General features: G+C 37.4%; 1 protein-coding gene across 3 annotated transcripts; it reads left to right on the forward strand.

Annotated features, from left to right (window-relative positions):
* Window positions 1–44: 44 nt before the first annotated feature.
* acads (acyl-CoA dehydrogenase short chain) lies at window positions 45–24139 on the forward strand. 3 transcript variants are annotated; one of them, XM_046861396.1, is made up of 10 exons: window positions 45–156; window positions 10847–11010; window positions 14916–15065; window positions 15353–15464; window positions 17257–17408; window positions 18269–18439; window positions 21581–21718; window positions 22775–22870; window positions 23242–23298; window positions 23387–24139. In XM_046861396.1, the coding sequence occupies exons 1-10, from the start codon at window positions 129–131 to the stop codon at window positions 23537–23539; spliced, it is 1221 nt and encodes a 406-aa protein (XP_046717352.1). In that variant the 5' UTR covers window positions 45–128; the 3' UTR covers window positions 23540–24139. The 3 variants fall into 3 exon arrangements, with proteins under 3 accessions (XP_046717352.1, XP_046717353.1, XP_046717354.1); XM_046861397.1 differs by lacking the exon at window positions 45–156 and adding an exon at window positions 4274–4472; XM_046861398.1 differs by lacking the exon at window positions 45–156 and having other exon boundaries at window positions 10877–11010; window positions 14898–15065.

Here is a 24139-nt window from a genome sequence, read left to right on the forward strand (position 1 = left end):
GCCTGACCTTAAGTCGTGTGGCAAGACCTTTAGCATAAATATTAGTTAAAAGATAGAAATTCACCACTAGGTGGCAGGAAAAATACATCAGCGCCTTATTACATTAGCGACGAAGAAGGAAATCGAAGATGGCAGCAGTGTTTAAAGCTCGGAAAGGTCAGTAAGTAAATACAATATATGTAAATAACCCTGTGTGTGTGTGTGTGTGTGTGTGTGTGTGTGTGTGTGTGTGTGTGTGTGTGTGTGTGTGAGAGAGAACAACAATATGTGAAATAATTTACACAGCACTTAAAACACACAGCACACACATCTCTACTGTATATACAGTAGTATATGTAAGGTTAAGTTGCACATAAGTATCTCAAGTGAAATAACAGTGAGCATGCGCATAAATTATATCATCACTATTAATCAAGGTAATTGTATATGCTTTATGTAGTTATACAGTATAATAAAGCTGTTTTGATCAGTAGGTAGTTCATGTGAATTTGTGATTATTGTCCTGTTGAATCACGCGCTGAGTTTTATAACCTTTGACCAACTTTCTGTGTTTGCTATATGAGGGCAGCTGTTTTTATTACACGTTTCTATTACACATTAGCCAGAAATTTTGGTCCAAATCATTGTCACCATCATGGGTTAAATATTGTACCTTAAAATGACATACTGTAAATCATCATTTGTTTGAACCTTTCACTTCTCATACATAACTATAGAATTTTTTTTATTGTACTTCAACATACACATGAGTGGGAAAACTTTCACATTCATGCAGTTATCATGTGGCATGTGGCAGCAAAACAATGCATACAATCATTCAGAAACAGGGCTCCAGGCAATGTTGCATCAAACATTAGATTGTGAAGAATTGTGATCTTGGTGAATACTTGTGTTGGTAGCAGATGGGCTGGTTTGAGTTTTTGCAGAAACTTCTGACCCTACTGACACGCAATAATTTCTAGAATTCACAGAATGGTGCAAAATCAAAAAAGATCCTGTGAGCAGAGGGTCTTTTTTGATTTTGATTTTTTTTTTTTTTATCTGATTTGATGAGAGCAAACAAGTTTGGTATGCCAGAAAGCAACTTATATAATCATTAGATAATATATTGCAACCATGGCATATTGGACTTTAAATAAATAAATGAATGTAAATTTAATTTTAGATCAAGTGCAAGTTTTTTTTAAATGTATCTACATCCAGATCAGGGAGAAAGGTGTAGGAATTACACTTTTTAAAATTTCTTATTTAAGTTTCTTACTGTAGCATATGAAATGGTTCCCTGGTGGTCTAGTGGTTAGGATGCGGCGCTCTCTCCGCTGCGGCCTGGGTTCGATCCCCGTTCAGGGAACCAACCCCAGCCATTAGGGTTGCACAAGCCTTAGTGCCGGTCCCAAGCCCGGATAAATGGGGAGGGTTGTGTTAGGAAGGGCATCCAGCGTAAAAACGTGCCCAATCATACATGCGGATGGTCCGCTGTGGCGACCCCTGACAGGAGAAGCCGAAAGAAAGTTTTTACTGTAGCATATGAAATGCAATCCTAATTGCATTTGATGTTTAGAGTTAATTTGGACATTGCAAAACATTCTACTTTGGACTGCTTTGGACGCATGCTGCAGTTCATTGTCCATTTCACTGTGAGCTGACATCCAATGAATTCTGAAGCATGTCAGCTGTCTGGTCAAAAGACACACAGCACCATCACATAGACACTCGCCTTTGCATAAGAAATGTAATGGAAGTGAATGTTGTATAATTTTGTTTGGAGATCAGAATTTGGAATAATGAATCAAATAAATTGAATAAAAAATCAGTGGATATCTTAAATCGTCTTCTTTTTCTTTTGGCTGTTCCTATTTTGGGGTCGCCACAGCAGATTATCCGTCCCCATTCCCCTCTGTCCTCTAGAGTTGCCTCTTTCAAACCAACTACCTGCATGTCTTCCCTCACTACTTCCATAAACCTCCTCCTTCCTGGTGGCTCCATCCTCAGCATTCTCCTACCGATATACACCATGTCCCTCATCCGCACATGTCCAAACCATCTCAATCTCGCCTCCCTCAACTTGTCTCCAAAACACCGTACATGCGCTGTCCCTCTAATAAACTCATTTCTAATCCTGTTCATCCTCGTCACTCCCAACGGAAACCACAGCATTTTCAACTCTGCTACCTCCAGCTCCACCTCCTGTCTTTTACTCAATGCCTCTGTCTCTAAACCATACATCACAGGTCTCATCACAGTCTTATAAACTATCCCTTTCACTCTTGCAGATACCCTTCTATTTTCCTGTGAATAAACAAAATTTGATGGTCATTCATTCCTATAGTAGGTTTTTAGCTGGTATAATATGAGTCAATTATTTATTAAAACAAAAATGCATGTTATTCACTGAGTTTCTAACTTTCCATGGATTTCTAGTAACACCAAGGGAGTTCTTTATTCTCATGGATGCAATTCCCCTGTGGCTCATGACGTTATTCAGAGCGAACATCCAGTAGAGGATTGCATTGCTGTCTGTTTCTGATTTGCTTGATTACCTCATTTGGACAAGTTTGTTTCCCCCTAGAGAAATTATGCAAAAAAAACCTTATGATTTGCCTCCACTCCAGATTTGACTGTTTTATTAATGTAAATAAAATTTATGATGTGACTACAGATTTGGACTGGACTAGAGTACATAAAATGCTGAAAAATGATCTTTAAAAAAAAAAAAAAAGTTGTATTTTTTTTTCTTTTAAATTTAAAAAGGATGATAGTTTCTGTGTTTTGGTGGGTTTTTTTTTTTTTTTTTTTTGCCGGTGCATTCTTGTTGGGAAGATGGCTTTTGAAAGGACGATATTAATACTAAAGTCAGTAAAATCACCACTGAAGGAGATTATGTATGTATGTATTAGGAGTGTAATGGTTTAAGTATTTGTACCAAATCTTTTCGCACATGTGTACCAAATGCAATCCTTTTAATGTGTGGAACATATTAAGGAACATATTAAGTGGCTGACTGCAAGATTGTTTAATCTCTGCCCTGCACTTTGAGTGCATTTTTTAAAAATTATTACTCAACGGTGTAAGGGGTATAAAAAAAAAAAACTAGAGTTAGTGTGGTGTCACAGTGGCTACTCACTTGGTACTGGAAATTAGATTTGGTTTGCACATGCATGAAAACGCTAAATACAGCCAGGAAGTAGCTAGCTGCTAACGCTAGCGCAATAGATTCTTTAGCGTTTTATGTCCAACTTCAAGAATTTCTCTTAAAATGGGAAAATCTGGAAAATTCCGTGTATTGAGGGAGTTAATGAATGAAAGACAGAAGAAGACATTTGTTCAAGTATGCTGAAATAAGTAGAACAGTTAAGATCATATGTTTAGAACATTTTTATATTAAATGTAAAACAAAAACACACACACTTACACACACACACTTACATAAACATCAGTCTAACAAATGTAAAATATTTAAATTTTGCCAGTTTAATTGATGACTCAATTTAATATAATAAAAGTGTATTGCATTAATTTGATTTATTTATTGATGTTTATAAATGTTAAAAATGTAAACTATTTAAATTTTGATGGTCACAAATGTTAATAATAATAAACTGCGTTAATAAAAACGACAATGTTATGTTTTGTATTTCTTTCCCCATAATATAAATAGGATTTAAGAGGCCGCGTAGCAGCCAGATGCTAATAATTAAATGACCTTGATTGAGCGGTTATCAGCATGTGTGACCATCTCTATGAAAGCCTAAGTTCTAGAAGTTAATTAATTAATAAGTCATTTCCAGACAATTTAAAGCTCATTATTCTACATTGAGGAAGATTATTCACTATTCATTAAATGTAAGAAAAAAACATTCAAGGCAATTGTTCCAGCAAAGTCACTCCAAGGTTAAACTATGCAATGCTTAGAGAGATGGGGAAAAAATAAGTGTTACATTTTAGACAGGCCTCAGATAACATTCCGTGTGAAAGTTCATTACACGGTACAGTTAGAAAAAGACTGAAAAAGTATAATTTGTCAGGAGAAAACATCTTCTTTCTGAAAAGAACATGGCAGCTCAGTTTAGGTTTGCAAAGTTTAATGGAGATGTTTGGCCATAATGCTAACACTGGATCTACTTTGATGTCCTCACTGCTTCAGCACCACCTGGTCAAGCATCCTGTTCTCCAGCAGCCACCTCCAGCAGGCGTCACAGAGCTGCTGTGCGATTTTGAACGGCGGGCCGTTCTCACAGAGACGTTGGAGCGTGGAAGCGCTGTTTTTGCTCTGACTGGAGAAATTGAATTAGAGAGAGATGAGAGAGAGCCTGCCTGCCTTCCCTTGTATACTCCACCAAATGGTCTTTAGACATATGGACTGCCTGATCTAGCTTTGATCACTGGCACCGTTTGTTTACTCTTCCCGGATTTCGGTACCGGTGTGGAGAGCTTGTTGGCTTGGGGAGAAAGGAATGGGATGCAGCTGACAGGTTTGCAACACAACTGGCATTATTTAGCCACACAAGTTATCATTTTAGCCTAATTTAAGCTTTTACTTATATTCATTTCAAGTCTGAAATTAAATTACAAAATATACCAGCAAACATCAGCATATATAGTGTCATTTATATATATATATATATATATATATATATATATATATATATATATATATATATATATATATATATATATATATAAATGACACTATATATGCTGATGTTTTCTGGTATATTTTGTAATTTAATTTCAGACTTGAAATGAATATGTGTATATATATATATATACACAGTACAGACCAAAAGTTTGGACACACCTTCTCATTCAAAGAGTTTTCTTTATTTTCATGACTATGAAAATTGTAGATTCACACTGAAGCATCAAAACTATGAATTAACACGTGGAATTATATATGGAATTATATACATAACAAAAAAGTGTGAAACAACTGAAAAATGTCATATTCTAGGTTCTTCAAAGTACATTTACATTTGCATTTACATTTGTGGCATTTAGCAGACGCCCTTATCCAAAGCGACGTACAAAAGTGCTTTGAGTCTCTACTAATGAATACATCTACACTGGTACGCAAGATTACAAACTTAATATAAATATAACTCGAATTCTACAAACTTGTAAAGTGCTAATGTAGGTATTTCAGGAAGAGGTAGGTTTTCAGTCGTCGTTTGAAAATAGTCAGGGACTCTGCTGTACGGACATCTAGGGGAAGTTCATTCCACCACCTCAATGCCAGAACAGAGAAGAGCCTTGAAGTGTCAAAGTAGCCACCTTTTGCTTTGATTACTGCTATGCACACTCTTGGCATTCTCTTGATGAGCTTCAAGAGGTAGTCACCTGAAATGGTCTTCCAACAGTCTTGAAAGAGTTCCCCGAGAGATGCTTGGCACTTGTTGGCCCTTTTGCCTTCACTCTGCGGTCCAGCTCACCCCTAAACCATCTCGATTGGTTTCAGGTCCGGTGACTGTGGAGGCCAGGTCATCTGGCGCAGCACCCCATCACTCTCCTTCTTGGTCAAATAGCCCTTGATGCCTTCAGTGTGACTCTACAATTTTCATAATCATGAAAATAAAGAAAACTCTTTGAATGAGAAGGTGTGTCCAAACTTTTGGTCTGTACTGTATATATACGGTCATGGCCAAAATTGTTGGCACCCCTGAAATTTTTTCAGAAAATCAAGTATTTCTCACAAAAAGTATTGCAGTATTGCATTAACACGTTTTGCTATACACATGTTTATTCCCTTTGTGTGTATTGGAACAAAACAAAAAAAGGGCGGGAAAAAGCTAGTTTGACATAATGTCACACAAAACTCCAAAAATGGACTGGACAAATTATTGGCACCCTTAACTTAATATTTGGTTGCACACCCTTTGGAAAAAAATAACTGAAATCAGTCGCTTTCAATAACCATCAATATGTTTCTTACACCACTCACCAGGAATTTTGGACCACTCTTCCTTTGCAAACTGCTCCAGATCTCTCATATTGGAAGGAAACCTTTTCCCAAAAGCAATTTTAAGCTCTCTCCACAGGTGTTCAATGGGATTTATATCTGGACTCACTGCTATATGTGTGTGTGTGTGTGTGTGTGTGTATGTGTGTGTGTGTATATATATATATATATATATATATATATATATATATATATATATATATATACTGTATATACTGTATATACATATATATATATATATATATATATATATATATATATATATATATATATATACTGTATATGTGTGTGTACATTGTACTATATGTACATTGCTGTATGTATCTTCTTCTTCTTTCGGCTGCTCCCATTAGGGGTCGCCACAGCGGATCATCCGTCTCCATACCACCCTGTCCTCTACATCTGCCTCTTTCACTCCAACTACCTGCATTGTCTTCCCTCACCACATCCATGAACCTCCTCCTTGGCCTTCCTCTTTTCCTCCTACTCGGTGGCTCCATCCTCAGCATTCTTCTACCAATATAATTCATATCCCTCCTCTGCACATGTCCAAACCATCTCAATCTCGCCTCCCTCACCTTGTCACCAAAACATCCTACATGCGCTGTCCCTCTAATAAACTCATTTCTAATCTTGTCCATCCTCGTCACTCCCAACGGAAACCTTAACATCTTCAGCTCTGCTACCTCCAGCTCCACCTCCTGTCTTTTACTCAATGCGACTGTCTCTAATCCATACAACATCACAGGTCTCACCACAGTCCTATAAACTTTCCCTTTCATTCTTGCAGATACCCTACTATCACAAATCACTCTTGTCACTCTTCTCCACCCACTCCACCCTGCCTGCACTCTTTTCTTTACTTCTAACACACTCCATTACTTTGCACTGTTGACCCCAGGTACCTGAACTCCTCTACCTTCTCCAACTCTTCTCCCTGCAACCGCACCAATCCACTGCCCTCCCTCTCATTCACACACATGTACTCTGTCTTACTCCTACTGACTTTCATTCCCCTTCTCTTCAGTGCATATCTCCACCTCTCCAGGCTCCTCTCAACCTGCTCACTACTCTCACCACAAATCACAATATCATCCGCAAACATCATAGTCCAGGGAGACTCCTCTCTGACCTCGTCCGTCAACCTGTCCATCACCACTGCAAACAGGAAAGGGCTCAGGACCGATCCTTGATGTAATCCAACCCTCACCCTGAACCAGTCTGTTGTTCCTACTGCACACTTCACTGCTGTCACACTGTCCTCATACATGTCCTGCACCACCCTCACATACTTCTCGGACACACCTGACTTCCTCATACAGTACCACAACTCCTCTCTTGGCACTCTGTCGTATGCTTTCTCTAAATCCACAAATACACAATGCAATTCCTTCTGTCCTTCTCTATACTTCTCCATCAACATCCTCAAAGCAAATAAGGCATCTGTGGTGCTCTTCCTCGGCATGAAACCATACTGTTGCTAACAGATAGTCACCTCTTCTCTCAGCCTGGCTTCCACTACTCTTTCCCATAACTTCATGGTGTGACTGATCAACTTAATTCCCCTGTAGTTACTGCAGGTCTGCACATCTCCCTTATGCTTAAAGATCGGTACCAGCACACTCCTTCTCCATTCCTCAGGCATCCTCTCCCCTTCCAGAATCCTGTTAAACAATCTGGTTAAAAACCCACTGCCATCTCTCCTAAACATCTCCATGCTTTTTCAGGTATGTCATCTGGTCCAACCGACTTTCCAGTCTTCATCCTCTTAATTGCTGCTCTCACTTCCTCCTTACTAATCCTATCTACATCCTGCTTCACCAACTCCACATCATCCAACCTTCTCTCTGTGATTTTCCTCATTCATCAGCTGCTCAAAATACTCCCTCCACCTTCTCAACACACTCTCCTCACTAGTCAACACATTTCCTCTCCATCCTTTATTGCTCTAACTTGCAGTACATCCTTCCCAGCTCGGTCCCTCTGCCTGGCCAATCGGTATAACTCCTTTCTCCTTCCTTAGTGTCCAACCTCTCATACAGCTCCTCATATGCCTTTTCCTTGGCTTTCGCCACATCTCTCTTTACCTGCTGCCGCATCTCCTTGTACTCCTGCCTACTTTTCTCATCACTCTGTCTATCCCACTTCTGTTTTGCCAACCTCTTTCTCCTTATGCTCTCCTGCACTTCCTCATTCCACCACCACGTCTCCTTGTCTTCCTTTCTATTTCCAGATGTCACACCAAGTACTTTTCTAGCTGCCTCCTCATCACTCCTGCAGTAGTTTCCCAATCACCCAACACCTCTTTACCACCGCCGAGCCCCTGTCTGACCTCTTCCCTGAACCTCACAGTACACTCTTCCTCCTTCAGTTTCCACCATCTTATTCTTTTTCAGTCTTCACTCTCCTTCTCTTCTTCTTCGCCTCCAAAACCATCCCACAGACCACCATCCGATGCTGTCTAGCTACACTGTCCCCTGCCAACACCTTACAGTCTCCAATCTCCTTCAGGTTGCATCTCCTGCATAGCACATAGTCCACCTGTGTGCACCTTCCTCCACTCTTATACGCCACCCTATGATCCTCCTTCTTCTTAAAATAAGTGTTCACCACTGCCATTTCCATCCTTTTAGCAAAATCTACCACCATCTGCCCTTCCACATTCCTCTCCTTAAAACCATACCTACCCATCACCTCCTCATCACCTCTGTTCCTTCACCTACATGCCCATTAAAGTCTGCCCCAATCACCAATCGTTCTTTCCTAGGTACACCATCTACCACTTCATCTAATTCACTCCAGAATATTTCCTTCTCCTCCATCTCACAGCCAACTTGTGGAGCATAGGCACTGATGACATTTATCATCATCCTTCAACTTCCACCTTCACGATCATCACCCTATCAGAAACTCTCTTCACCTCCACTACACTCTTACTGTACTCTTCCTTCAGAATCACCCCTACACCATTTCTCTTCCATCCACACCATGATAAAACAGTTTAAATCCACCTCCAATGTTCCTGGCCTTACTCCCTTTCCACTTGGTCTCCTGAACACACAGCATATCTACCTTTCTCCTCTCCATCATATCAGCTATCTCTCTCCCTTTACCCGTCATAGTACCAACATTTAAAGTATCAACCCGAACCTCCACTCTCCTACACTGCTCCTTTTCCTGCCGTCTCTGTAGACATCTTCCTCCTCTCCTTCTCCTCCTTCGGCCAACAGTAGCCCAATTTCCGCCAGTACCCTGTCGGCTAACGATACCTGTGGCGGTCGTTGTTAACCCCGGCCTCGACCGATCCGGTATGAAATTCTCCTTTGTGATCCGCATATTTGATTTCGCACATGTTTTATGCCCTTCCTAACGCAACCCTCCCCATTTACCCGGGCTTGGGACTGGCACCAAGAGTGCACTGGCTTGTGCCTCCCTAATGGCTGGGTTACATTGCTGTATGTATGTATGTATGTATGTACATATGTATGAATGTATAAATGTGTGTGTGTGTGTATATATGTGTATATATATATATATATATATATGTGTGTGTGTGTGTGTGTGTGTGTGTGTGTGTGTGTGTGTGTGTGTGTGTGTATATATATATAATGTGTGTGTGTGTGTGTATATATATATATATATATATATATATATATATATATATATATATATATATATATATATATATATATATATATATATTTTCATACCTGTCACATATGGCATTGTAACCACACTAGAGCTCTGTACTATTGCTTCACTGTCTTTTTGCTGGGGTAATTGTCCCATTCAGTTAGTTCTGTGTAATCACAGCTCTCATTATTATACAGTTTTATGTATGATGTATTTGTTTTATGTAGTAAATTTTTTCAGAGGTTCAGTCTTATTGCAAACACTAAACTATAAAAACATGTTAATATAATGAATGTAACCGAGTCTTATAAGTATATCAGATAAATAGTGTAATAAAATAGGGTGTTGCCTAGGTGTGTACTGCTTAAATATGAATAGCATGTTTGCTTTGCTGTGAGACCAGGAAGAAAGTCATTTAAAAGTTGAAAAAAAAAAAAAGAGCAAAAATAATCTGGGAGCCAATGAACCAGCATTAGACATGCTAAGACAATTTATAGTGTCTTAAAATAAATAAAAAATACACTCTATGAATAAAGGATAGAAAAAATATATAGAATCCACACTGGGCCTGATAGCAATGAATTACAATGATCGACACACAATAATTACCACAAAGTTAAAACAGATAAAAACAGAGTTTCAGTGGCTTTTAAACCGTTCTAAAATGCCCCAAGAAAGAGACTGCAGAATTGTACAGCCATTTTTTTTCATCTGTAAATGTACCTTAAATTAATACTTTTCAAGTTTTTAAAACTGTAATCAACATGGGCATTGACAAATGTGGATGCAAATGTAGGTTTATTGTTATTAAAATCATAATAAACGTAGAGCATGAAGACAAAATATTGTTGTAAATGTTTTAAAGTAATTAAGGTTTAGGTTAAGGTTAAGGTTTTAAATTGTGGAAATCATTAGGACACCTAATGGAACTTTTGCTGTTTCATGGTGGTTTTTGGAGCTTAATTTGACACTTGTCTGACCGAACATGAATAAATGTGTGTAGGTCGGTAGGTATTCACTATTTGAGCATTTTAGTTATTTATTTAAATGCAGTAAACTGATTAGCTGTGCAGTAGTTGTGCCAAAGTACTGTAGCTGCTGATATGTGAGATTTAATTTTTATTTCTATCTAAATAAATCTGTACTGCTATTTTTGTGTGTTATATTTTCTCATAGCCATGCTGTTGTTTTCTCTAATTAATACAGGAAAATATATAAATTCTCACATATCAATCCAGTATGCTCTGTGTGTTTCAGTACTGAGCAGGGCTGTGAGATGTGGTGCTCGTTTCTTCACTCAGCTTGCAGAATTACCTGAACTTCATCAAATTCTGAGGCAGACATGCCAGGACTATGCAGCAAAAGAACTTGCTCCAATTGCTGCACACCTTGACAAAAATCATTCTTTTCCAACTAAGCAGGTAAGTAACTTGATGTACATATATGTTGTAATAAAAATGCAAAATGTGTCAGTCAAGAATGTACAATGGACAGTATGGTAGCTTTTTGTTGTTGTGAGTCACATACCAGAAATTTGTAACAAGCGTGTCATGTGAATTTGCTCAACCCTCCCACTAAACCCTGCTGTCAGCATTCACAATTTGATTTAGAACTTTTGGGTCCATAGTACAGCCCTGTAGTTCAATAGCACACTGAATATAATCACTCATGGTTATTTCTGTGAATTCTGACAGAATCAGCTAATATTAGCTATACAGTCAACCCAAGTGAAATATACAAATACAAAACTATTTTGTATTAATTATTGTCTGCACAGACATCTAGGTAGCTGGGCTTTATTTATGTTTTTTTGTTTTAAACTTACTTTTTAAAATATTTCTTAAACAAATATACACAATTATATACTTCGAGTTTGAATTAAATACAAATATTTTTTGTTAAATATGTAACCATTTAGGAAATACAAACATTTCCATTTTTTGAATTAAGCTACTCACAATTATTTCATTTACACAACTGGCTATGGGGTTTAAGGGCCCAACAGTGGCAGGTTAGTGATGCTGAGATTTGAACTCACAACCTTCCGATCAGAAGTACAATATCAACCACTGACACCACTTCACTTCCCACACCCATTCTTTACATAATCCCTACAGACTCAAAACAAAACAAATTGAATTAAACAAAAGTATTTTTTAAGTACTTGGACAATCAATGACTGCCTTAAGTTGAAAATACAGTGAGGAAAATAAGTATTTGAACACCCTGCTATTTTGCAAGTTCTCCCACTTAGAAATCATGGAGGGGTCTGAAATTGTCATTGTAGGTGCATGTCCACTGTGAGAGACATAATCTAAAAAAAAAATATCAAGAAATCACAATGTATGATATTTTAACTATTTATTCGCCCTGTCCCATGTGCAGAAAAACACCCCCAAAGCATGATGCTACCACCCCCATGCTTCACAGTAGGGATGGTGTTCTTGGGATGGTACTCATCATTCTTCCTCCTCCAAACACGTTTAATGGAATTATGACCCAAAAGTTCTATTTTGGTCTCATCTGACCACATGCCTTTCTCCCATGACTCCTCTGGATCATCCAAATGGTCATTGGCAAACTTAAGACGTGCCTGGACATGTGCTGGTTTAAGCAGGGGAACCTTCCTGCCATGCACGATTTCAAACCATGACGTCTTAGTGTATTACCAACAGTAACCTTGGAAACGGTGGTCCCAGCTCTTTTCAGGTCATTGACCAGCTCCTCCCGTGTGGTTCTTGGGCTGATTTATCACCTTCCTTAGGATCATTGAGACCCCACGAGGTGGGATCTTGCATGGAGCCCCAGTCCGAGGGAGATTGACAGTCATGTTTAGCTTCTTCCATTTTCTAATGATTGCTCCAACAGTGGACCTTTTTTCACCAAGCTGCTTGGCAATTTCCCCGTAGCCCTTTCCAGCCTTGTGGAGGTGTACAATTTTGTCTCTAGTGTCTTTGGACAGCTCTTTGATCTTGGCCATGTTAGTAGTTGGATTCTTACTGATTGTATGGGGTGGACAGGTGTCTTTATGCAGCTAACGACCTCAAACAGGTGCATCTAATTTAGGATAATAAATGTAGTGGAGGTGGACATTTTAAAGGCAGACTAACAGGTCTTTGATGGTCAGAATTCTAGCTGATAGACAGGTGTTCAAATACTTATTTGCAGCTGTATCATACAAATAAATAGTTTCAAAATCATATATTGTGATTTCTGGATTTTTTTTTTTTTTTTTAAAGATTATGTCTCTCAGTGGACATGCCCCTACAATGACAATTTCAGATCCCTCCATGATTTCTAAGTGGGAGAACTTGCAAAATAGCAGGGTGTTCAAATACTTATTTTCCTCACTGTACATGGACATTACCAAATGTTGAGCTTCCACTCTGAAGATGCTTTACAAGGCCTTTACTTCAGCCACCTTCATTTACAGCATTTTGCTGAATCTGAGCAGTGAGCTCTGTACATTTCAGAATTCTCCCTTCTATTTTTGTCAGCAGTGGCATCATAAATAATCACAAGTTACCCAGTTTCAGTGGCAGCTGTACATGTCCATGACATAGCAAAGCATCTGTATTTGACAGAAAGCTGCTTGTTTTCTAATAATCTAAATTTGGCTTTTTTTTGTCCATAAGTGTTAACAGTGTTTTTATCTTCAAATAAACCTTGTGTATTCACATTCATAAGGGAATCTCTAAATTGTAGACTTATGCACACAATTACTGTACAGGATGCAGTGAGGGGATTTTACTTCATCAAGGAAAGAATTGTGTGATCCTTCACTTTAATTGTCTTAATGTTTCTGCTATATTTCTGCTAGGTCTGTTTTTTTTCGGCCTATGATTGCCTCCTCTATTTGCATCAGCATCTCTTTGAGCCATCACTAGCTAGCAAATGCATACGAAACACTTAAAATTAAACTTCAGACATTTTATCACCTTAATCGTCATGAAATTAAATGAAGGAACATGAATCTAAAGGATCTGTTGTTAATGTCTTGGTGCCAGATACCTCAGCACACCTTCAGAGGTCTTGTGGAGTCCATGCACTCGGCAGGTCAAAGCTGTTTTGGTGGCACATGGGGGAACTGCACGATATTGGGCAGGTGGTTTTAATGTTATGGACACAAGTAGTCCCAGACTTACGATTGTGATGCATTACAATGACACCATCAACTTAAAAATATCATAAATAGAGACATGGCCCAGACTACCTAGGAGTCTTAAAAAATGGTGATCAGTATGGGGTAGTATACTGTAAGTTGTTAATAATTTAACTAATGACAGGACATAATTTAGATCAATATACAGTAGGGGTGTAACGTATACGTATTCAAACCAAACCATTTTGATAAAGGGCTTTTTTGGTTCGGTGCACATGTGTATCGAATACAATCTTTTTTGTGCAGAACACAGTTAAAATCTGAGTTACCTCAGGAAAGTGTTAAGTGGCGGATCATAATTTGTTTGGTCTCTACCTTGCATTTTAAGCTCAGTGTCACTGTTATTTATTATTTTTTTTAATTTATTTATTTATTACTAATAAACTTGAAAACATACACAACAATGCCAGGGGTATAAAAAAGAAACTTGGGTTAACTTTATTATCACTGTGGCTGCTTACTTCGTACCGGAAATTCAAATTGTAGTGCAACAAAATACGATTTGTAGTGCATTGTATCATTTGGATTTGGTTTATGCTAAATTGTCACTTCTGTTTTTACGTTTAGCAATATGGATTCCTTTGCATTTTATGTTCAGCTTCAAGAATGTTTCTTAAAATGAGAAAATCCTGACAATTCCGTATGTTGAGGGAATACAGTACCGTAATGTATAAACATTACAGAATATATGTATGTGTCAGTGTGTACGAGTGCCGGTACACAACTGGATGGCAGAGCTGGCTGTGTTTTGTTTCAGTGTCCGGTGACACAGATAAAAAGGAGAGAGACCAGAGCTAAAATTGGGCTTTAAAACACCAAAACCACAAAAAGAAAATACAGAGACAACTGAACTCTGTTGACAGCTGGCGAGAGAAAGGCATTTGACAAGACGGTAGATGTGTACATCCTAGCAGTGTTCCAAAATATCCTACCGCAATGGCTGCTACATTGCCTGAAAAGCGACAATTTTTTTTCGTATCGGTATCATTATCGTAAAACCATAAGATTAAAAACCATTAGATACTACATGCAATTAACTTAATTTGTTTCTGTCCCTGTCTTTGTCTGCTTACAAATATTTAGTCTGTTGGCAAAACATATATATGGTAATATTTTTGCTTGTTATTCTTGTAATGTGCACTTTAGTTATAACTTGGTTTTTAGGTTCAGGAACTTGGAACAATGGGTGTGATGGCCATGGAGGTACCAGAGAGTCTTGGGGGAGCTGGAATGGATTATTTGGCATATAGCCTGGCTGTTGAAGAGATAAGCAGAGGCTGTGCATCCACTGGGGTCATAGTCAGTGTCAATAATGTGAGTCAATAATCAAATGGTCTGTCTGTCTGTCTGTCTGTCTGTTCTATACATATACAAACACATTACAACCTCCTGCTTATTCTTTTATACTTTTATAATTATTTTTTATTTTTTAGATATTCTAGTTTACTTGACCACTGGATAAAATCTGTAGAAATTAAATAATGACTAGGTTATTATGTATGCAATATGAATGTGTTATTGTAACTTTATGCTTACTTTTTTGAAAGCAACAAAGCATAAACCATTAAAAAAACTGTAATTTTAATTTGATTATATTTCAGTCATTATATCTGGGCCCTATTCTAAAGTTTGGCACAGAAGAGCAAAAGCAGCAGTGGATATCTCCTTTTACCACTGGGGAGAAAGTAGGCTGCTTTGCTTTGAGTGAACCAGGTACATATTTCTGCCTTTATGTGCTTTATAAAACATCAGCAACTGTGAATGGGCTTTACATATGCAGGTCATCACCATATGTGCAAACCAAAAACCATGGATGGCTGCTCCTAGAACTGGTTTGACTTTCCACAAAGAAAATATGTTTTTATAATATTCTAATGAAACCCATTCTAAAATTTGATGAAGACTCAGTGACTGACATTTTTGTAGAATCTGGTCATTTGGGGTGTAATTTTGTCATTAATTTAGAATTGTAAATAATGTATTTAAATGTCCTCAGAATTATCTGAAAATTACAATGTAAAATCTGCTTGATTCATTAACATTTAACCCTTTAGTGCGAATTATTATTTAGAAGCAGTTACAGTTTACAGTCTCGGATCTGTCATTCTGGGTTATTTACGTTTTGAATTCAGCTAGGCTGTCTTATTTAATTTATACATTATCATGTATTTATTTTTATAACCTTCAGAAAAGTTTTTTTTTGGTTGTTTATTGTAAGCTTTTAAAAATACAATGCTGGTCCTAATTAGTGGTGGGTAATATGAGCAAACATTTATATCACAATATTTTCCACTGTCCAGACGATATGGATATTATATTTTAATAGGAGAAAAAAAAAGAATTATATTTTAGTAGTACTTTATTTAAATTACAGGCAAAATGTGTATTTTAAACTTATATAAATGGAGAAATGCAGCGTTACTGCATTGTAAATTGTAAATTCTTTCTCAACATTCGGTCTAACGCTGTGGCAGTCATGTTTGGCTTAAATATTTATGGCTGGAGATCTTGTATCTTGGCTCCAGAGTTTGAAACAACTTTCTGAAACTTACTGACTCCGCATTTTGAATACGTACCATGTCCTGCTGTTATGCGGAGATAGGGAGGCGGAAGCCGAAATACCAGCAAACAGTGTTTTAATTCAAACAAAAGGCAAAGCCAACTCAAAAACACTCACACCGGATACGGAGAGTCACAACCGAAAGTACGTATCCGCTCGGGACGAGTAATCCACAGATGCGCGTGGGAAAGCGCGGTGCTGGGCATAAACATAGGAACTTAAATCAAACACTAAGAAAACGAATACAGCCGTACCCGGAGGATCGGGGTAAATCCAGGGTGCACTCCGGAAGGGCAAGCGCTGGTGCTGCCGTGGAGAGAGAGAGAAGTCCGTGAAAACGGGTACGGAGCGGAAACGTGCATACGCCGATAAACACGCAACATGAACATGCGTGAACACACATTTAATAACAGACCGTGAGAGTGCGGGAGTGAAGGGTTTAAATAGAGGCAGGTGATTATAGTTGATGCGCGTCAGGTGTGTTCATTGAAGCCGAGAGCGCAACATCTCCGTGCGGGCGGGGCACGCACGAGAGAAGAAGCGGAGTGCTTCGGGAAATGCCCCGGTGTGACAGCCCGTGAAGGGGGCATGGCAGGGGGACTCCTGACACCTGCACTATGTGATGATATTGCATTGGACACAGTAAAGAATAAGTTAAGCGGTCAGCCTCGACTGTATTATCATTAGTAGTGTTCAACTTTGTAAAGAGTACCAAATTAAACAAAACAATGTAAATTGGGTTGTATATTAAAATGCTTGTCTTAGTAATATATGTATATAATCCATTTATTAATAAAATAATATTAACAAGTTTAAAACTCGGCTAGAATTCCATTACACCTTTGTTCATTTACTGCATGATAACAGGAATGTTTGTATGTTGTACTTGAATTTGAAAGAAAATCTTTCTTGTAATTTGATCTATGAGTATAATTGTTCTGACAGGCAATGGGAGTGATGCAGGTGCAGCCTCCACGCAGGCACGTCAGGAGGGAAATGAATGGGTGCTGAATGGCACCAAAGCTTGGATCACCAACTGCTGGGATGCGTCTGCTGCAGTTGTTTTTGCAACAACAGATAAAAGTTTAAAACATAAAGTACTATTACTTGTACCCTAACATTTTTTTATCTTTATAATTTTTTATAACCATTTTTCACTTGAAATTTTAAATTTAATCGCTGATTGTTTTAGTCCCAACTGGCTTAAATATCAATGTTTGAAGGGTCTCAGTGATAGTGGTAATATGTGATTAGCTTGTGTTATTTCTCTTTTCCATTTGAAGTATACAGCCAAGAAAAGATAATCCTGATCCTAGTTCTAATCCAAACAATTTTAAAACTTATTAAATTATTTCCCAAAAACTAAACCAACATTCAGAAACCAGGTTGGGCAAAATATGTGCAGCCTTTAATTCATTAACATGTAGAATCACCTTTAGCAAACAATAACCTGAAGTAGGTCAGGAGGAGCTCATTGGTTACATTGGTTACATTGTACATTGTACACATTTTTACCCATTCTTCTTTACATTGCTTTACTGCTCTTTTACCCTCTTTTACACATGGCTTGTGTTAAGATCCTGCCACAGCATCTCAATATGGTTGAAGTATAGACTTTGACTTTGGATTTTTCCACACCTTGATTGATGTAGCCATATTGATTTTCTGATGTGATTCATTGTTCATTGATCATTTTTGTGATGTGGCTAATTTAACTTAATGATTGAACATTTGTTTCTTAACATTCTTAATATAATATTTAACAAATAGTCCTTTTTTTTTCCTTTTTCCCCCCAAATACACATGTTCTTTACAATTTCCTAGAATCCAAGTTCACAAAATGTAAACTTTTTTTGCTAGAAAACCCAAATATTTCTTGGTCAATAGAGTTGACACTAAAGGTTATATTTTAATAGCATACAGAGATAGAATTATGAAATATTATTTATATTCTTAGGGAATCAGTGCCTTCCTGGTACCTATGCCTCATCCAGGACTATCTCTTGGAAAGAAAGAGGATAAGCTTGGAATCCGAGCATCATCCACAGCTAACCTGATTCTGGAGGACTGCCGTATTCCACTGATAAACCTATTGGGAGAGCGAGGGATGGGTTTCAAGATTGCCATGGTAAGACAACTTTTTTGCAGTACGTATTGTCTGTTATTTTAACATAGTGTTTGCTTCTTGGTTCCCACAGGTGATTCAGTGACTGTTAAGGGTTCACTGTTCAGAGATGGTCACCTAAATAAATAAAAAAAAAAAAGCTATTACACACAATTAAATATGTTGTGGACTGAAAAAGGATCGATTGTCACATTTATGTGTTTGTTATTGTCCTCAAATTAAATTCCATATTTTAAGGTCCAAATTTAAATATAAACATATTCCCCCACACAAAACATAAGTTAAATAGAATTTTTGATTAGACATTGACAAATAAAAATATGCGGATCACGAACCAGAATTTCATACCGGATCAGTCGAGGCCCGGGTTACCAACAACCAACAGGTATTGTTAGCTAACAGGGTACCAGTGGAAATTGTGCTACTGTTGGCCAAAAGAGGAGAAGGAGAGGAAGAAGACGTCTACAGAGACAGCGGGGAAGTGTAGGAGAGTGGAGGTTAATATGGGCACTTTAAATGTTGGTACTATGACTGGTAAAGGGAGAGAGGTAGCTGATATGATGGAGAGGAGAAAGGTAGATATGTTGTGTGTTCAGGAGACCAAGTGGAAAGGAAGTAAGGCTAGGAACATTAGAGGTGGCTTTAAACTGTTCTATCATGGTATAGATTAAGACAGGTTAAGTAAGAGTGTAGTGGAGGTGATCGATAGAATGGCTTTGGAAGTAAAGAAGAGGAGGAGAGTGAGGATTGAAAAAAGAATAAGATGGTGGAAACTAAAGGAGGAAGACTGTAGTGTGAGGTTCAGGGAAGAGACCAGACAGGGGCTCGGTGGTGGTGAAGAGGTGCTGAAGTGATAAGGGAGACAGCTAGAAAGGTACATGGTGTGACATCTGGAAATAGAAAGAAAGACAAATAGGTAAAGAAGAAGAAGAAGAACTAAAATTATAGTTTTTATTGCAATTACTGCTTCAATAAGTTTCCTGTATGAATAAACTAATTGCTCACAGTGGTCAGGTTGGATTTTGGTCTATTCTTCTAAACAGACTGTCTTTTACATTTTTAAAGACAGTTTTCCACCCTCTTGAATCTTGAGCTTCAGTTCCTTCTACAAATGTTCTATTGGATTTGAGTCTGGTGACTGTTCTACTTCATTTTTTCCTTTGGAACCAATTCAAAGTCTCCTTTGCAGTATATTGTGTATCATTGTCTTGCTAGAAGGTCAATCCATGTCTCATCCTCATCATCCTGATGTATGGTAACATATTCATTTCAAGAATTTCCCAGAAAATCTTGAGTGGAGTGGAGTGGAGTAGTAGAGGAGTGGTAGCTCAGTGGTTAAGTCCCAGTATTGCTAAGCTGCCACTCTTGGGCCCTTGAGCAAGGCCCTTAACTCTCTTTGCTCCAGGGGCGCTGTATCATGGCCGACCCTGCGCTCTGACCCCAGCTTCTAAAACATGCTGGAATATGCGAAGAACGAATTTCACTCTGCTATAATGTATATGTGACAAATAAAGGCTATTCTTCTTCTTCTTCTAAGAACATGGCTCAAGCTTCAAAATGCCTGTACTTCATTAATGGAGCCTTCTGGGATGAGGGTGCATGGAGGTCATAGTGGTGAAGTGCATTGCCTATATTTGACAACTGTACCATCTGCCACTGTCTTTCTTAATCTCTTTACAAGTGGTCCTTGGGACTTTGGCTACTCTTCTGACTAACCTTCTGACTCCTTGATTAGAAATCTTGTGGGGATCTTGTGCATGGGCAAGTAAGGCTCCTTCCACTTGTGGATAATTTACCCAGTAGTGCTTAAAAAAGCATTAAGGAGTTGCAAAATCTGTGTGCTGTTGTTTTGTAGCGCATCTTATTGTAAAGAAATCTTTGTCTCTACCCATCATGAGATGTTTGTAAACTTGCATATAGAGATGGGCAAGCCTTTTTCTATGCTATTTTTTGTTAGGATGTTAAACCGTTTAATAAATATAACTTTTTATTAATTATGATTTCAATTTCATATGAATTGCAGCATAGAAATGGTCTTTAATTAAAGAAAGGTTGTTGAATAGGGCTGGCCATTTCTCTTCCCTGATTTTTTCGTTTAATTAGAATTTAAGCTTTAAGACAATTTTTTTTCTTAAATTTAGGTATTGCTATTTTTTAAATAAAAAAATGTTGATGCACACATTTATTCAGATACATTGTCATTGCAACAATGGCAGAATAATTAAGAGAAACTATTGTCCAACCACATGATAGACAGCGCCCTATTAACCACTCACGTGTGAGAGCATTCTATAAATGAATAAAATGTAGAAATAGCATCATGATAATGTTCACATCAGGATCATCTTGTGCCAAAGAAAGGTAATAACGTTTTCTCTGTGGATAGGAAATGGTTTAAGAGCTTAAATGTTGAACAAACTTTTGTCAAATGCAAAATATGCCGAAAGTCCATTGCAACCGGTGGTGGCAGCACCACTAATTTATTTCAAGATTTGCAACAAAGACCAAAAGATGAATGGGAAGAATAAGTTAATAAGAATAGTTAAAAGATGAAAACAAGCCAACAGTCTGCCATCGAAAAGCAACAGGTCCACCTAAAATTGCTAAATGCCAGATGTCATTAGTGGCATCATTTTCTAATGCAAAGAAAATATGCCAAGAATAGTTTCTGCAAAGATATTTAACTAGAGAATTTGTTTTACATTTACACCATGTTGATCCCTTTAAGTATGGCATGCTCACTAAAAATACAATGTTCCTTATTCACGGTTTTTTCAAATTACTAATAAAGAGAATGTTAATTCAGTCATCATGTTGTAGTTATGTTTTAAGTTGACTGGTTTCACATAAAAAAAGACCAGTGTGAATCAAACATTCTGGGAAAAAAATTTTTTTTTCATTTTTTATCATATTGCCAGCCCTAGTGTTGATTATTTATGTCCATATTTATACCAGGTTTGTTTATGCCGCAGTAACAATGAATGCATTCAAGCTATGAATTTAAGCTAACTATGCACAAGTAACCTAAATATGTCCGAAAATGTTGTGTTACAGTATTAATACCAGCATTAATTGTTTACCTTTAATTTTGCTGTCCAGTACAGTGCTTGTATAAAATCTGTTGTAATCTTTTTTGTATGACAGCAAACCCTGGACAGTGGGCGCATTGGAATTGCATCACAGGCTCTTGGAATTGCACAAGCAGCCCTAGACTGTGCAGCTGATTATGCTCAGAAGAGGATTGCCTTTGGAGCACCGATTGCAAAGTTGCAAGCAATACAGGTTCAATACACAAACACCATTTCACTTATGAATATGGAATCTGAATGCTTTTAACGATTAAACCAATACTGTCCAAAGCAAACCTATTGGATGAAACTACTGTTGAATAAGCCTGAGTGGACTGAAACAGATCCTGTTCTTACATGTGTTAAAATCAGGTGCATGAAGTTCATGAACTTATATAAAAAGTAATCTCTCAAGAAAGGAAGTAAAAAACAAGGTCAAATGCAAAACACATAAACTTCACCAAATTAAAATGTTTTAATTTGCTAAAAGCCCTGTAGAATCCCATAGGATACTTTTTCTAGTAGATATTTTTGCATATATTGCAGCACTCTCTCTCTGTATTTTTTTTTTATCTATAAGATCGTATACAAAAACATATAAAATAAATACAAATACAAATCTATAAAATAAATTAACCCTTACTGCTTCCATAGGAATTAAGATGCTAAATGGTAGCCACATGAACAAACCATAAGACCCTGGAGTAATGTAGGATTTGTTGAAGGATTTGTGCTAATATTTTATTATTGTATTTATTTTATTTGCTGGTGCTGTACATTATGGCCAAATATCTCCACTTTGGTTTTATTTGTCTGAAAATGTATTAATAGACACCCAATTTACTTTCACTTAATTTGGAACATCTGCACACTTATGCAGTTTCCTAATCATCATGGTGGAATCAACTAAATAAAATAAAAACAATCAAGCAGATACTGGTCAAAAGCTTCAGTTAATATTCATATTTGATAAAAAAAAATTATAAGAAAAAATAAAGTTTACAAAAAAATCACATCCAGTTAAGCTATTCCTGTGCCCATGATTGCATAAGATTTTGTTTTTTACTGACAGAAATGGAACACAATGTTTTCTGCTGTTGTAGCTCATCCACCTCAAGGTTTGATGTTTTGTGTGCACAAAAATGGCCACATGATTGGGTGATAACTAAATTATTTAAGTTGAATCTTCATTTTGGAAGCTTTTTAGGTAAAAATGTATAGGTAAGACCTGCAACACCTATAACACTTTTAACACAAATCTTTCCTCCAGTTTAAGTTGGCAGACATGTCTGTGGCTATAGAAAGTGCACGTCTTCTCACCTGGAAAGCTGCAATGTTACGAGATGGAAAGAAACTTTACTCGAAGGCAGGTCCCTTTTTTCTGTTATATAAATGGTTTCATGCTCAACAGTATATCAAATGTGATATACAGTGAGGAAAATAAGTATTTGAACACCCTGCTATTTTGCAAGTTCTCCCACTTAGAAATCATGGAGGAAATCACAATATATGAATTTTAAACTATTTATTTGTATGATACAGCTGCAAATAAGTATTTGAACACCTGTCTATCAGCTAGAATTCTGACCCTCAATGACCTGTTAGTCTGCCTTTAAAATGTCCACCTCCACTACATTTATTATCCTAAATTAGATGCACCTGATTGAGGTCGTTAGCTGCATAAAGACACCTGTCCACCCTATACAATCAATTTCCATCTTCCACCTTTTATTGTAGGAAGCTGCAATGGCCAAACTGGCTGCATCTGAAGCAGCAACCTTTGTTTCTCATCAGGTAAGAAACAACTCCACACTTTTTACACTGTTTACTTGAATAGTTAATGGTAATTTAAGTGTCTAACCCTTATGTTTTCTAAATGAAGGCCATTCAGGTGTTAGGAGGAATGGGTTATGTTACAGACATGCCTGCTGAGAGACACTACCGTGATGCCCGCATCACTGAAATCTATGAGGGGACCAGCGAAATTCAGAGGCTTGTCATTGCAAACCAGGTTTTGAAGGAATACCAGCAATAGAAATCAATGGCATACAGCAAATTCATGTCAACACTGCAACTCGTCAGCATTCTTAAATGACTTTCAACTAAAAGCCTAGGAGTGCTTATATTGTCACAAATACACTGTAAATGGTTTGCCTAAGTTATTTTTGGATATTTAAGGCTAAATCTTCAACTTTCAGAAGAGCAGAGAATAGACCCTGTAAACTATACATTTTTAATCCCGCAAGAGGGCAGCAGATTGACTGTGCTGCTTGCGTTTGCTGATGCAGGATCTGATTTTACTGTTCACAAGTTTGTCATTAGAAAGAGTCTCATAATGAAAGGTTTTCATACATACTTTGTTTAAAAAGTGTATGGATTTTGGTTGCACATTATCAATACATACAAAAGATTACATAAATTAAACCATTAGAGGATTAAATGCAATTAATTAAATTAGAGTATATTGTAGTTTTTTTGTTGTATTTTTCTATTGGATGCGTTCACATTTGTGTGTTATAATGATATTGCAGTTTTCCCATCACTTAAACTGCCAGGTGGAAGAAGAATAAGAGATGCTTATGGACATGATTAGAACACTTTTTCAATTTTGGTATGATTAAAAAACATTACACCA

This window comes from Silurus meridionalis, chromosome 11 (assembly GCF_014805685.1).
Source record: "Silurus meridionalis isolate SWU-2019-XX chromosome 11, ASM1480568v1, whole genome shotgun sequence".
NCBI classification, from domain to species: Eukaryota; Metazoa; Chordata; class Actinopteri; order Siluriformes; family Siluridae; genus Silurus; species Silurus meridionalis.